Consider the following 12,850-nt stretch of genomic DNA (forward strand, 5'->3'; position numbering starts at 1 on the left):
GAAAATGAAATAATTTTAGATCATTCACCGCTCTTTTCGAATTTTGGATACCACGCACTCAAAGCACAGCCACGCATGCCAAACATGAGTTTACGACTATCGGGGCAGCGTACTTTATAGGATAAAGGCTGTAGCGAGTCGATGGCGCATGTCATAAATGATCGATTAGCTGTATATATTTAAACTTTTCATAGATCTTGATGAGACGATGAGTTGAAATATCTAAAACTGAGGAGAGGACGTGAAAAATAACAATAGATACGATAAAACCAATTGCATTATACATTTATTAATATATTTTAAGTTTTATAATATAACACCGATATAGTAGTTATAATATGATATGTTTCACATGATATGTATTCATATTTCACTGATTAAGACGAATAATTGCGTATAATGTTCGGTACTCTATTCCGAGCCGACTGACCTTACCCAAGCTACTTAATACTTGTCAGGTCTAGCATGGGTATTGCAGTGCTTCAAAACATTACTATGCAAGTACTGTCATGTGTAATCATCACAGTTAGACGTTTAAAAGTTTTACAGTTTCAAATAATTCAAATTTTCTATTAGGAAAATCTCTCATTCTTTTCGCAGTCGATTGAGAGACCTTCAGGTGAATTCTATATTTGCGCGCCCCCTATATTTGAATATGCGCAACAAACTACAAACTAGGTTACTAACTAGGCCAGTAAAAGTGCTTTAAACACCTTATCTATATCCAAAGAATCAATCAAAACCTCAGCCAATTTCAGAATTCAAATAGAATTTGAATGATAAAAACATACTTCAATGAATGCATCTGATTAAATTATAATTTTCAGAAAATATTGAGTTGTACATTTCGGATGTAACTTCGCACAAAAGGTGGGGTGGGCTCATTTGACAATAACTATTTCAGGAGAACTGGCCCTAGGGATTGCTTCTGGCTGAATCAGTTTTGTTCAGTGGAAATGTACAACGCAATATTTCTTTGATCGTCACACTACAGAAAATTTACAGATTTATAACTGTAAAGGTACTCATTTAACATAGATTTTATTTGCCTAATGCATTGGCAACGGTCGTTTGAAACTGGTGAATCCGGTCAATCTTTTTTCGCCTGCAGTGTGCTGGATGGAGTTTTTGATCTGATCAGTAGCAACTGGTCCGATGCAAACCAGGGGATCCTTGAAATATGAACAGACCTGAAAAAAAAAACCGTTAGAATGGGATGATTTTTTTTTTCTCCTTGAGTTGGCACTGATCAAAGTTCTTCAGCCACTCAAAATATTCACGCTAGGTATTTTATATCAGTGTGCCATTTATAATAACGTGTTCTTCCAAAATATCATATACGTTTTTGTTCCCCGAGGCAAGAAGAGTCTGAAGATTTACTGGAAGTTGTATATTTATCTTTGATAATTTTCTAATCAGTTCGTCTTTGCCTCCGGTTTTGCTACAACTAAGGATCAGATGGTTTAGATCTACAATTTCTTTGTCTTCTGTACATAAAGAGGAATTTGTGATACCAATATGAGGTAATTATGCATCAAAACTTTTTATTCACATCGAACTCAAAAATATGTGGTACTTTTTTTGTGGAGCTTTTTATTTTCCATCGACAGGTTTTCTGTCTAAATATTTCGATGAAACCTATCAAAAATTCTTTCATTTTGCACAAAAATTTGCTACGCTACGAAGTTCCGGCGGTACCTGATAAATTGCCAGCTGTCTGTGACCATCTGAAATCCGACCCGGATACTCAATAAAACAACCTCTTGGCAGGTTTCGATGGCAGCCTGGGATGGCAGTCAGTGTAAACTGGCTGCCATTTGGAAGCAAGCCATTTGGAAGCCTGGATTGCAAATGCTCGAAAAAACGCCTCGTGAGTGGCGGGCATTAGAGTCGAGGATCATACCAAGATACTTATATTGTCTGACAAAGGGCATTTGTAAATCTGCTATATTTATGTGTTATCGTAGGCAGACGGTGTCTGGTAAAACACATGAATGCAGATTTTCTCGGTTGACATTTAAAATCCCATTTTGAATAGTCACTCTTTCAGTATTCTCAGTACTCCCTCTAGCTCTCTTAGGCATTCTTCATAATCCCCATAGGAAAGATAAAAGCAGAAGTCGTCAGCAAATTGAAGTATTTTGATTTTTTTTTTTTTTTGAATAAGCGATGGACAATACTTGGAATCATAAATTTATAACCAGTTTTTCACAATAAAGACTCGAATTTCTGAAAAAAAAAACCTGAAACCAGTAAGTTTTTATTTCAGATTGGTGTTGAGAACACTGAATTAAGAAGGTTGGTATATTGAAAAATACGAAATTTTGTGAATAACTATCAGCAATTGTTTTTAAACAGATTCTTGGAATTTACGAAAGATTCAATGCATACCTTTCTCGGTGCCTGCCTGTGTCTACGTTGCAACTGACAACATAGACCCCTTGAAATATCACATTCACTTGACATGTTACAGAGCTCCGAATACTGCTTCTCTTGATGTACAGGAGGTCTGCACACCCTGGTCATAGTTCCTGGTTCAGCTTCGGCACACACTAGTCCAGATTCACAGTCGGTGTCCCTTCGGCAAAGTTCACCAACACGTCTGCCATAAGCGAAGAGGCAAGAACCAACTACTGGAAAGAATATAGAAAAGGAGCAATTATGTTTGAAAAGTAATGTAATCGAATTAAAAATAAGCCCCTACATCTTTTTCTATACGATCGAGTTGGAAAATACGTTCCGAAAAAAAGAAACACGTTACACACAAATATGTCATTTTACGCATGCATCCTTGTGGTTTTTTCAAAAATTTAAATTTTTTCTTGCTCAACCATTCCAAGAGTTTGTTATACATATAATGAATTAAAATGTCTAACTGTAATATCTCCACAATTTTGGATGATACCAAGGGCGTAAACCTTTTTTTCCAGGGGGGTGTATTCAAAAAAAACTTTTGATGATAACTTTAAAAAGGGTGTTTTTTTTAGAGCTATAGAACTTTAAATTGCAATAAAACAACGATGGATTATTCGATTGATATGAATTTTATTTATCCGCAAGATAATCTTGTGGCATTACATTTTGAATATGATTTCTGGTATATGACCGCCACGGCTGGCTCGGATGTAGTCCAATCTAGACGTCCAATTTTCGATGACTTTTTCCAACATCTGTGGCCGTATATCCGCAATAACACGGCGAATGTTGTCTTCCAAATGGTCAAGGGTTTGTTGCTTATCCGCATAGACCAATAACTTTACATAGCCCCACAGAAAGTGGTCTAGCGGTGTTAAATCACAAGATCTTGAAGGCCAATTCACAGGTCCAAAACGTGAAATTAGGCGTTCACCAAACGTGTCTTTCAATAAATCGATTGTGGCACGAGCTGTGTGACATGTTGCGCCGTCTTGTTGGAACCACAGCTCCTGAACATCATGTTGTTCAATTCAGGAATGAAAAAAATAGTAATCATGGCTCTATACCGATCACCATTGACTGTAACGTTCTGGCCATCATCGTTTTTGGAGAAGTACGGACCAATGATTCCACCAGCCCATAAAGCGCACCAAACAGTCAGTTTTTCTGGATGTAATGGTGTTTCGACATACACTTGAGGATTAGCTTCACTCCAAATGCGGCAGTTTTGTTTGTTGACGTAGCCATTCAACCAGAAGTGCGCTTCATCGCTAAACAAAATTCGCTTATGACACGTATTCCGCACAGAACCATTATTTTCGAAATAAAATTGCACTAATTGCAAGCGTTGTTCAGGCGTGAGTCTATTCATGATGAATAGCCAAACCAAACTGAGAATTAATCACTTGACATCTGTTCAATCGGTCGCCATCTTGAACAGTAATGCCAACTTAAAGTTGTATACTTCGAAAAAAAAACACCCGTTATGTAATGTGAGAAAGAAAGGTTCAATATGGAAGTTTGAACCAAAAATTACTCGAAATAATAGCATTTTTTTGACTACCGATTCGATTGTTCTTACCTTATACAGGATGGTTTTAAATTGGAGGTACGAAGAAAAGGGAGAAATTTTTCGAATAATTTTAGGAATAGAATGTCTTATACAAGGGCACCTAAACTCTTTGTTTTCGAGATACAGGGTGTTTCTAGTGTCGTACTTTTTTGTGATGCTTATAACAGTTTATCGAATATTTATTAATCGTCTCTATATATCGGGTAAATAAGTACCAAAACTTATAATCAGTATTTATTCATCACAGCTACTGGATCTTGAAATAATTTGAATTTTCCTGAGTATTACTGAGGAATTGTTTGACAAGAACCGACACGAAACCAAAAAGTGTAGTAGTGGACCAGAATTTTTTTTTTACATTTTTTTAAACTACCAGTGGTTCACCATAAAAAGTTCAGGAGTAAAGAAACGGGCACTCTTCCAGAAAAATATCACCCTGTAGATTTGCATTTAAAATTAGCAAATTTAAGTTGAATATTTTGTGAAGGGAAGGAACTATAAGAAAAAAACTTGAACTTTAACATCTATAAAACAAATCGTTTGCAGACCCATGTTACTGGTATAGGATTTTATTTCTTAAAATGATCCGAGGAATCTGTCATTTTATTTTGTACCTCCAATTAAGGAACCCCTATATATTCAATTTAAAAATGATTTCTTCACTAATAATTTGCAATTTGAATGAACACAATAAATTGTACAGCTCAAAAATGTTGAGCCAAATGAAGATACAGGCATTTCAATCAGTCAGATTTCTCCCTTTCTCCCTTTCCCCTTCTCTTATTTGATGTCGTAAAATCGAAAGTGACAATTCAAATAGATAGAGAATTTTCCAAGGATTACAGAGATGATATTTTTTCTTCATATGAAACATTTTCGAGTAAAATTCATTTTTCTACTCGACGGTAGCTATTACGCCCCCTAGAGGTTGAGGTATGAACTTCAAAACAATTTCCAGTGTGTTCTCTTGTACACTTTAGTGGTAAAATTTTTTACCGCAAGTCTATGATTTGTGGATCCTGAGATATAGCCGCTTACTTCGCTTATTTGCCCACCCTGTACAACACAGCGTAGACAATTTTCGATGCGAATAACTGAGTTCAGTTCTTTGATAACTGCAGTATTAAATAAAATGTTGTGACGAAAATGATACAAAAACCGAAAACAACGGGTAAGTGTATACCGATGATGAATGCAAAATTCACAGATGGCAAAACAATGTTGACGCCGACAAACGGGTAGATCTAGATAAAGGAAAATAATGAACCTCGGAACCTAGATGTGCCCGTAGTGCAATAAAAATAATCATCTTGAAAGCGATAATAAAAATAAACTCATAAAACTCGTAAAAGGGTCCGATTTTTTACTGACGTGTCGATTTCAAAGAAAAGTAAAATGATTATTAGTTCATTTTATGGAGAAATTTTCGTTCTTCGTCTTTTCGAGAGTTATGAAATGTAATATCTTGGGAATCTTGGGGGGGGGGGGAGGGTAATTACCCCCAGTACCCTTCCATTTCTACGCCCTTGGATGATACCTACTCCAACTGTTAGATAAGAAATAACGTGTTGAGTCGACATCAACGGCTATTTCATATTCCCTTATAGTTTCAATCAATATTCGAAATGGTTTTAGAGTAAATGGAAACTCTAACAGGTTCGGCAAATATTATTTCAACCAACCCACAGCTCTGTTGACAATGCTGCAACAGGGTTTCAATAGCAAACTTTCATTTCGTACAAAATGAAATGGTTCACAAGTCCATTAAAGGGGGATTAAACACGTAGGACCGATTTATCTAAATAACTCGATTCTGAAAATGGGTGCGAACATTTTGCTGGAATACAATCATTTTGTGAATTGAAATTACAACAGTTAATGTTTAGAAATGAAAAATATTAAATGTTTTGAATATTATTCGAGAACTATAACTATAGAAGATATTTGAATAAAATAAGGATCGATTCTTAGATAGAAATGATATTTAAGGGCCGCCGTCAGGCATTTTGGCGCCTCGGAAAAAACAATTTCGCCGCCCTTCTTTAATTGATTTATTCGAATTATTTCTCTGAGGCATGTCTTCAATTTCATTTGAAATCGTAATTTGAACTTGAAATTACTTTGTCAAATATATCAACGGACAACTTGTCGATTCAATCAAAAAACGCCCTTAATTATTCGAAAGTAGGACGCTCTATAATAAAGAAACGAACCTGTTCTTGAGGGTGCATTTAAGTACCTATTTGTATTTTCATACAAGTAGAGAGCCCCTATTCGACTTCAATGAAATTGGTGCTTGGCAATTTTCATATTTGACTACAAAGAATGATATTTTCACTAAGAAAATATTTTTGTGTCAAAAATTTTGTCTTGTTCTGTATTAACTGACTTTGCGCCCCGACAATTTGGCGCCCCGGCAAAATGTTAAGGTTTGCTGGTCCTGGCGGCTGCCCTGGATTTCTGTATCCCATTCATTTTTCTAAATCGAGAATAATATTTATGGATTGTAAAATCTAAAAATCACATTAAATTAAGAGAAAATTACTGTCGTGAAGTCAGGATCTTTCGAGCGCTCATTAATTCATGACTCGATTGCATCCTCAGAGAATTTCTCTTAATTCTTTCTCGATATTTTAATTTCCCTATTTTATAATTCTGATTACGCGGTCAACATGAAATTTTGCATGAATGTTTATTCTACATAGGTATTCCTAAAATGCCAAACTGATCGGAACATTATCGTAGGTAATTGCACAAGTGCATCAAAATTACCGATAATTTTGCATGACAGCGTGTTGTCATAAAAACTGCATGAGTTCATTTTCATTTTTGGAGAAAGAGCCCGACACCGAAGGTGGAGGGCTCTTTCTCCAAAAATGAAAATGACCGAATGCAGTTTTTCAAAGAAAACACGCTGGAATGCGAAATTATCCGGTCATTTTGATGCACGAGTGTAATTCGGGGGAATATTTCCCGAATAAACTGTTACATCACTTGTCAAACTGATGTAGAATGGAAGTGCCATAGATTCGAACTGTGTAAGATGCATAGAAACTATGAATCTATGAACAGAACAATTATCGCAGTGCAGTTTCGCTTCCTACAATGCAATTATCGCTGTAATTTTCGATACTTGCTCTCCATATACATAGAATTTTTGACAGGAGGGAAATATTCACGAAAATACTTGTTAGTTCTTTTCCATTATTTTTTTGAATTTTCTATGGTCCTGATGACTCGAAATGAGCTCCAAATTTCGCAAATAAATCTAATTATTCTATAATATGAGCACATGAAGTTTCAACTAGGTATATTGGTTCTGTGATCACGATAATATTAGGTCATTTTTTTTCAATATTCTTTATGAGTTTTTCTGGTTCTGCTCAAGCTTTCCACAAATTTAGCAGGAAGCTAGAAATTGTAATTCTATGCATACATTCAAAATATCAAACCCATCGGATTTCTTTTCAACTATCTTTTCAAATTTCACATTCTTCTCATGATGTAATTAACTAAAATTTTCCATTGTTCTTTCATAAAAAACACTCGAAATCCCAACACACTCGGTTTTGTCGACCTTGTAGGTAATATCGGTCAATTTTTTTCCGATGTTCTCCTTGAATTTTCTATGGTTCTGGTTATGAGATGTACATAAAATTTTGTCAGAACCTAGTGATTGTTATTTCATATTCACAAGCAAAATATAAACATTCTCAACCCGATCGAATTTGTTGTCTATGAAATATTGGGTATTTCTTTTCCAATTATCTTGCATTAAGATCGATTAAATTGTAACCTGAAGAAACCATAGTTTTACCGAAACAAATGTCACAAACATTGAAAGATTAGTGGAATTTACTTTGTTTTATTTTTTATTTAATTTTCATCAAAAAACGTTTTTTATTGTAAAATATTTAGACTTTGAATATTTCGAGATAAAATGAAATAAAAAATATTGTGTAAAATTAACTGGTTTCGTTTCATCTACAAATGAATTTTGAAAAATCTAGTATTACCATCTTATGAATAATGATCTTTTATTTTGTGTTGGCACGAAATCGTGGAGGAAAAACTACTCTTATCAAATAAACTTCAAATTATTTCAAATGAGATATGATTACTTCATTGATTGTTGATAATTGTTTATACAAAGGCTTGTTATATCAATCTCCGATTGCAATCACAACAAAAATTTATTTATACATGGTGGTCCAGATTTTAGTGCAATAACTTTGGTGTCGGATAGAACAACACTTTTTCGAAAAAAATTCCATAAACATATATCGTAACATGCCTCGTTTTCGAGATAGGTACAGGATGTTAAAATTTGAAAAAATCAGTTTTTACTTATAAATTCAATATTATTACATTCATTATTTTAATTTTTAGGTATTGAAGTCTTGTTCATGTGATATTTCGAATTAGGTAAGTGTCTCCTGCCAAAATCATCAAGTGGCGAGCGTTGATCCTTTTCTTATTGAAAATATACACCAATGTCTTTTTTCGAGAAAATTTTTTCATTTCTGAAGTTAACAGAGCTAAAAAAAAAGGCTATTGAATTAGTACCATTTTCGAAATGACCGAGTACAAAGCGAATACTATCCACAAAAATTAATTTTTCACATTATTGATAAATGGAAGTACAAAAATTGACGTAGATAATGTATTATAACGCTATCAGATGGCATTTAATTGGACATTTCTGAAAGACACTCAAACAAAGAATTTTGGTGAAAAATTTTATTGTTTGAGTCTCTGGTAAATTTTATCATCAACTCAACAATTTGTTTATTTTCAAAATTGTTATGAATTTTTATGTAATTTGACAATCAATTGTTGACTTCAATTGATTTTGCTACAAGACCTACAACCTAAAAATATTTTGTTAGATGAAGAGGCAAATTAAATTAAATGGCAACATAAGAAATCTTTTCGACCAAATTATATGATAGATCACTAGAAAGCTGATATTTTAGCGGAAATAATGGCTAATCAGGAAACGATTGTGTTTGAGATGTTTTCGCCATTAAAAGGGCAGATAATAACTCAGAAGGGCGGTTATCATTGAGTTATCGCGAAGTAGCAATTAAGAAAGCGATTTGGTGGACCATTCCGTTGAGTTAAATCAAGTAAGTGTGTCGATCAGAAATTTGGAGGGGTTTGTTGAAGACAATCACCAAGGAAACGGTGCGGCAGATGAAAAGATCAAATTGACTGAGTATCTGCCAAATACGAATTCGATAGAGACAAATAGTCCAGGTGAAGTCCTTGGCTAGACGTTAAAGTTGAAGCCTACTTGATCGTTTATTCATTGCATAATTTTAGTGATGGTTGTTTCGTGTTCTTGCAATATTTACACATTTCGAGCATTCGATCGTACAATAATAGTGTTAATACCCATTAACAAACCTCATTTCTAAGTTATTTTAAGGTGTAGTAAAATGAAATCCATTATTTTTGAATGAAAAAAAGCTTTTATTACCATAGTTAGCATGATTTAATTTAGGCCAAATATGCGCCGTTTTGTTCAATAACTTGTAGCCATTTTAGGGATGATATCATAATGTTCTAACATAGAAGCCCTTGTTCCTATTGGCAAAAAATTGCGGCAGATGATTTTCAAAAGCCTCTGTTGAAATGAATTTTTCACCAGCATTCACCATGGCCAGGAATATATGGTAATTACTTGGTGCCAAGTCTGGACTATGAGGTGGATGCGAACAGTACCTCCCAATCAAACTCCCGGAGCTTTTTATGAGTCACTATCGATGTGTCTGGTCTGGCGTTGTCCTGATGGAACTCTTATTGGCCAAAACTGGCCGCTTCTGGGCGATTGCTTCCTTCAGACTGCCCAATTGTAGACAGTACAGTTCCGAGTTAACAAAAAAGCACCTCATGGTAGATTATTCCCTGCCAGTTCCACCAAACACACAGCAAAACCTTCCTGGGCTTCAGTCCTAGCTTGGCCACCGTTTCCGACGGCTCACCGCGTTTCGACCATGACCGTTTTCACTTGACGATGTCGTAAGTGATCCACTTTTCATCATCAGTCATTAACCGCTTTAAGAATAGGTCGATTTTGTTGCGATTCAACAGCCATTCGCAGATGTAAATTCGGCCCATGAGTTTTTTGCGTTAATTCGTGTAGTACTTATACATCGAGTTTCTTTTTGAGGCCAGCCTTATGGAAATGGTGCCAAATGGTTTTTTGTGCAATCTTTAGCTCTTGGCCGATCGAAACAGTGCTTACATGTTGGTCGGACTCAGTAATGTCCATGATATTATCGACATTCTCAACAATTGGCTTTCCAGTGAGCGATGCATCTTCGACATCGAAATTATCGGAATGGAATCGACGAAATCAAAATTGGCGTGATTATGGCTGTAAAAGTATCAGAACCATAAAAACGATATACATTTCCAGATGTCTGCCTTGCATTTTCGATTTTATCGAAGAAAAATTGTGAAATATAGTGTATTTTCTCTTTGTTATTGTACATCTTTGACGCGCACTCTAATTAAATTGAGCTAATGGCTAATAATAATGAGAACAGCAGAAGACCGAGAAGCATGAAAAAAACTGGAAGAGGCCTATATCCGACACTGGATGAAAAAAGACTGAAGAAAAAGAAGAAGAATGACTAATATTACCTTGAGAATATAATATAAGAATTTAATTTTATTTGAAGATGTTTCACTTCGTCTCCCTCAGAATGTAATGGTTAACATATCTTGGATGTGCTAATAAGCTGAATTGAACATTTAGTCTTCGAAAAAATAGCTGGTAGGCGTTTTGTTCAGGACTTTGGACGCATGTTCTACTTAAACGAGGGCAATGTCTCGATGTAGTCTTTATTTTTAGAGTTTTGAGCGGAGTATGGTTTCAAACGATAACAGATAATATGATGAATCAATTATGTCGTCTTAACGGACAGTGGTAAACACGATAAGTTTCGGACGAGAAGACCTTAAAACTTGAAATCATCACTATCGACGGATACTTGAAATTTGGCGTGTAGCTGATGATAAATAGCGATTTCTAACATCAAAATTCAAGGAAAATTCATAATATCGAAAAAATACTCAATATTTATTTCCATAACATAATCAACTCGTTTGGAATTGAGTTTATTTTATATGTTGAATGAACATTCAAATATTCATGCCAAATTCGAGGAGCATTGTTTTTTTATGCAAGGCTTTCTGAGCCTCTAAGGGGATTACGGTCTTTCATTCCGGGATCACTGATGGAATCAACAATGTGGCACTCAGTGATCTCTGCGAAATACACCTTCCATCTCCATAGCGCCAGCAGTAGCACAGTTGGGTCGCCATCTCTCGGATAAGCCAAAAGTCTCTAAATTTCCACCAGACACAATATGTATTTTTAAAATCGATTTTGAAAGTTTAATTTTTTTAGTTTTGGTCGACATTTTATGATCATCTTCTGTTACCTTCTTCACTTATTTTGTATTTGTATTGTGTTATTGAATCTGTGTTGTATTAAATGTGAGTAACAAATTACCTTCTTTCCTGGAATTTAATCCCAAACTGATAGCGGAATTTTATTCTTTTTATTGTTAATTTTAACTGTGCTATTTTTGTATTTGTATTTTATTGTTATTGTTATGTGTTATCCTTAAGAATTGAGACTATCTATAAGAAACAACATAATTTATGTAGTTCGAATTGTCACTATCCTTATGTTAGTATTCTCCTGCATACTGCAATGTCAAAAAGTACCAGCATATTATTATGTGATGACTATTAGACAAGCCCATAGAATGACGCCACACGATAAGCAGTTTCATTAACAACAGTGCCGTTCGTGATACAGCTCAACGGTTTAGCATTCTCTCTACTCTAGAGTTGAGGTGTACAAAGCAGAGACAACTTAATAGCTGCTGATGATTCCATAAGTGGTTCCGGTATGAAATACCGAAAGGTGTGTCACATATATTGCTTGACTGAAAACACCTCTTCAAAGGCCAAATATAAATTATTTATAAAAAAAATAATTTCGAAAGGCTAGCTGTAACAAGCAAGTGCTTAAATAAACGAGCACAATATAGTTGAACAGATTATTAAAAGATTAATTCCTGGCTCTTTTTCGAAAGAATATATATCTCGAACCATTGAGGGTGTGAACCATTGTATAACTAACTCATAAAAGAATTCTATTGAATTGAATCAATTTAGTTCGATCCTTGACTTTTAAACCGAATTCACAACTTTCTAGTAACCTCATTCAATATGGATGAATTTATTCAGTGCTCCGAGGTAGTTCTTCCATGTTTCTCGTATCCCTTTTATGACTGAGTAGGAAGGTCCCAGGAGGCCATGCCTTGTTTTTACCTTAGTATATTAAACCTGCAAATTTCTTTTATGTTGAACGATTTTTTTTGATGGTTTATCAAAATAATACACTACATTAATGAAGTTTTTATGTATTCAGTGTTCCGAGGTTGTTTTCCAATGTTTCTCGTATCCTTTTTTTGTCTGAGCAGGGAGGTTCCACGAGGATCTTTATAACTGCCCAAACCAGTTCAATTGATGATACATGGAAGATGAGTGTACTTCTCACCAATAAGAGCGACCATATTGCCACGCGGCCGCACGTATATTATTTCGAGCAATGAAAGTGATCAAATCGACACATATCATTTCTATAGACAATCAACTAGCATACTGATATTTATTTAAAAGGACTGGTCAGACAATGAATTCCCTACTCCCTATCCGATTGTTGTGAACTTAAAAAAAGTTCTTTATAAGAAATAGTGTGGCATACTTTGAGTGAATTTGAATATATGCCATACAAATAAAAAGAAACTTCAGTCACACAACCAACTGAAACCGAGA

General features: G+C 34.9%; 1 protein-coding gene across 2 annotated transcripts in view; it reads right to left on the bottom strand.

Moving 5' to 3' along the window:
* Nucleotides 1–269: 269 nt before the first annotated feature.
* LOC123685387 (ITG-like peptide) overlaps nucleotides 270–12,850 on the bottom strand; it is an 85,915-nt gene continuing 73,334 nt past the window's right edge. The window contains exons 4-5 of one of the 2 annotated variants that reach the window (XM_045625052.1): nucleotides 2,392–2,630; nucleotides 270–1,190 (exon numbers count right to left, since the gene is read on the bottom strand). In XM_045625052.1, coding sequence (XP_045481008.1) covers nucleotides 1,050–1,190; nucleotides 2,392–2,630 — 380 coding nt within the window. In that variant the 3' untranslated portion in view covers nucleotides 270–1,049. Of the gene's footprint in view, nucleotides 1,191–2,391; nucleotides 2,634–12,850 lie in introns of both variants that reach the window. The other variant, XM_045625046.1, reaches the window with a different exon arrangement.

Source organism: Harmonia axyridis, chromosome 1 (assembly GCF_914767665.1).
Source record: "Harmonia axyridis chromosome 1, icHarAxyr1.1, whole genome shotgun sequence".
Taxonomy (NCBI): Eukaryota; Metazoa; Arthropoda; class Insecta; order Coleoptera; family Coccinellidae; genus Harmonia; species Harmonia axyridis.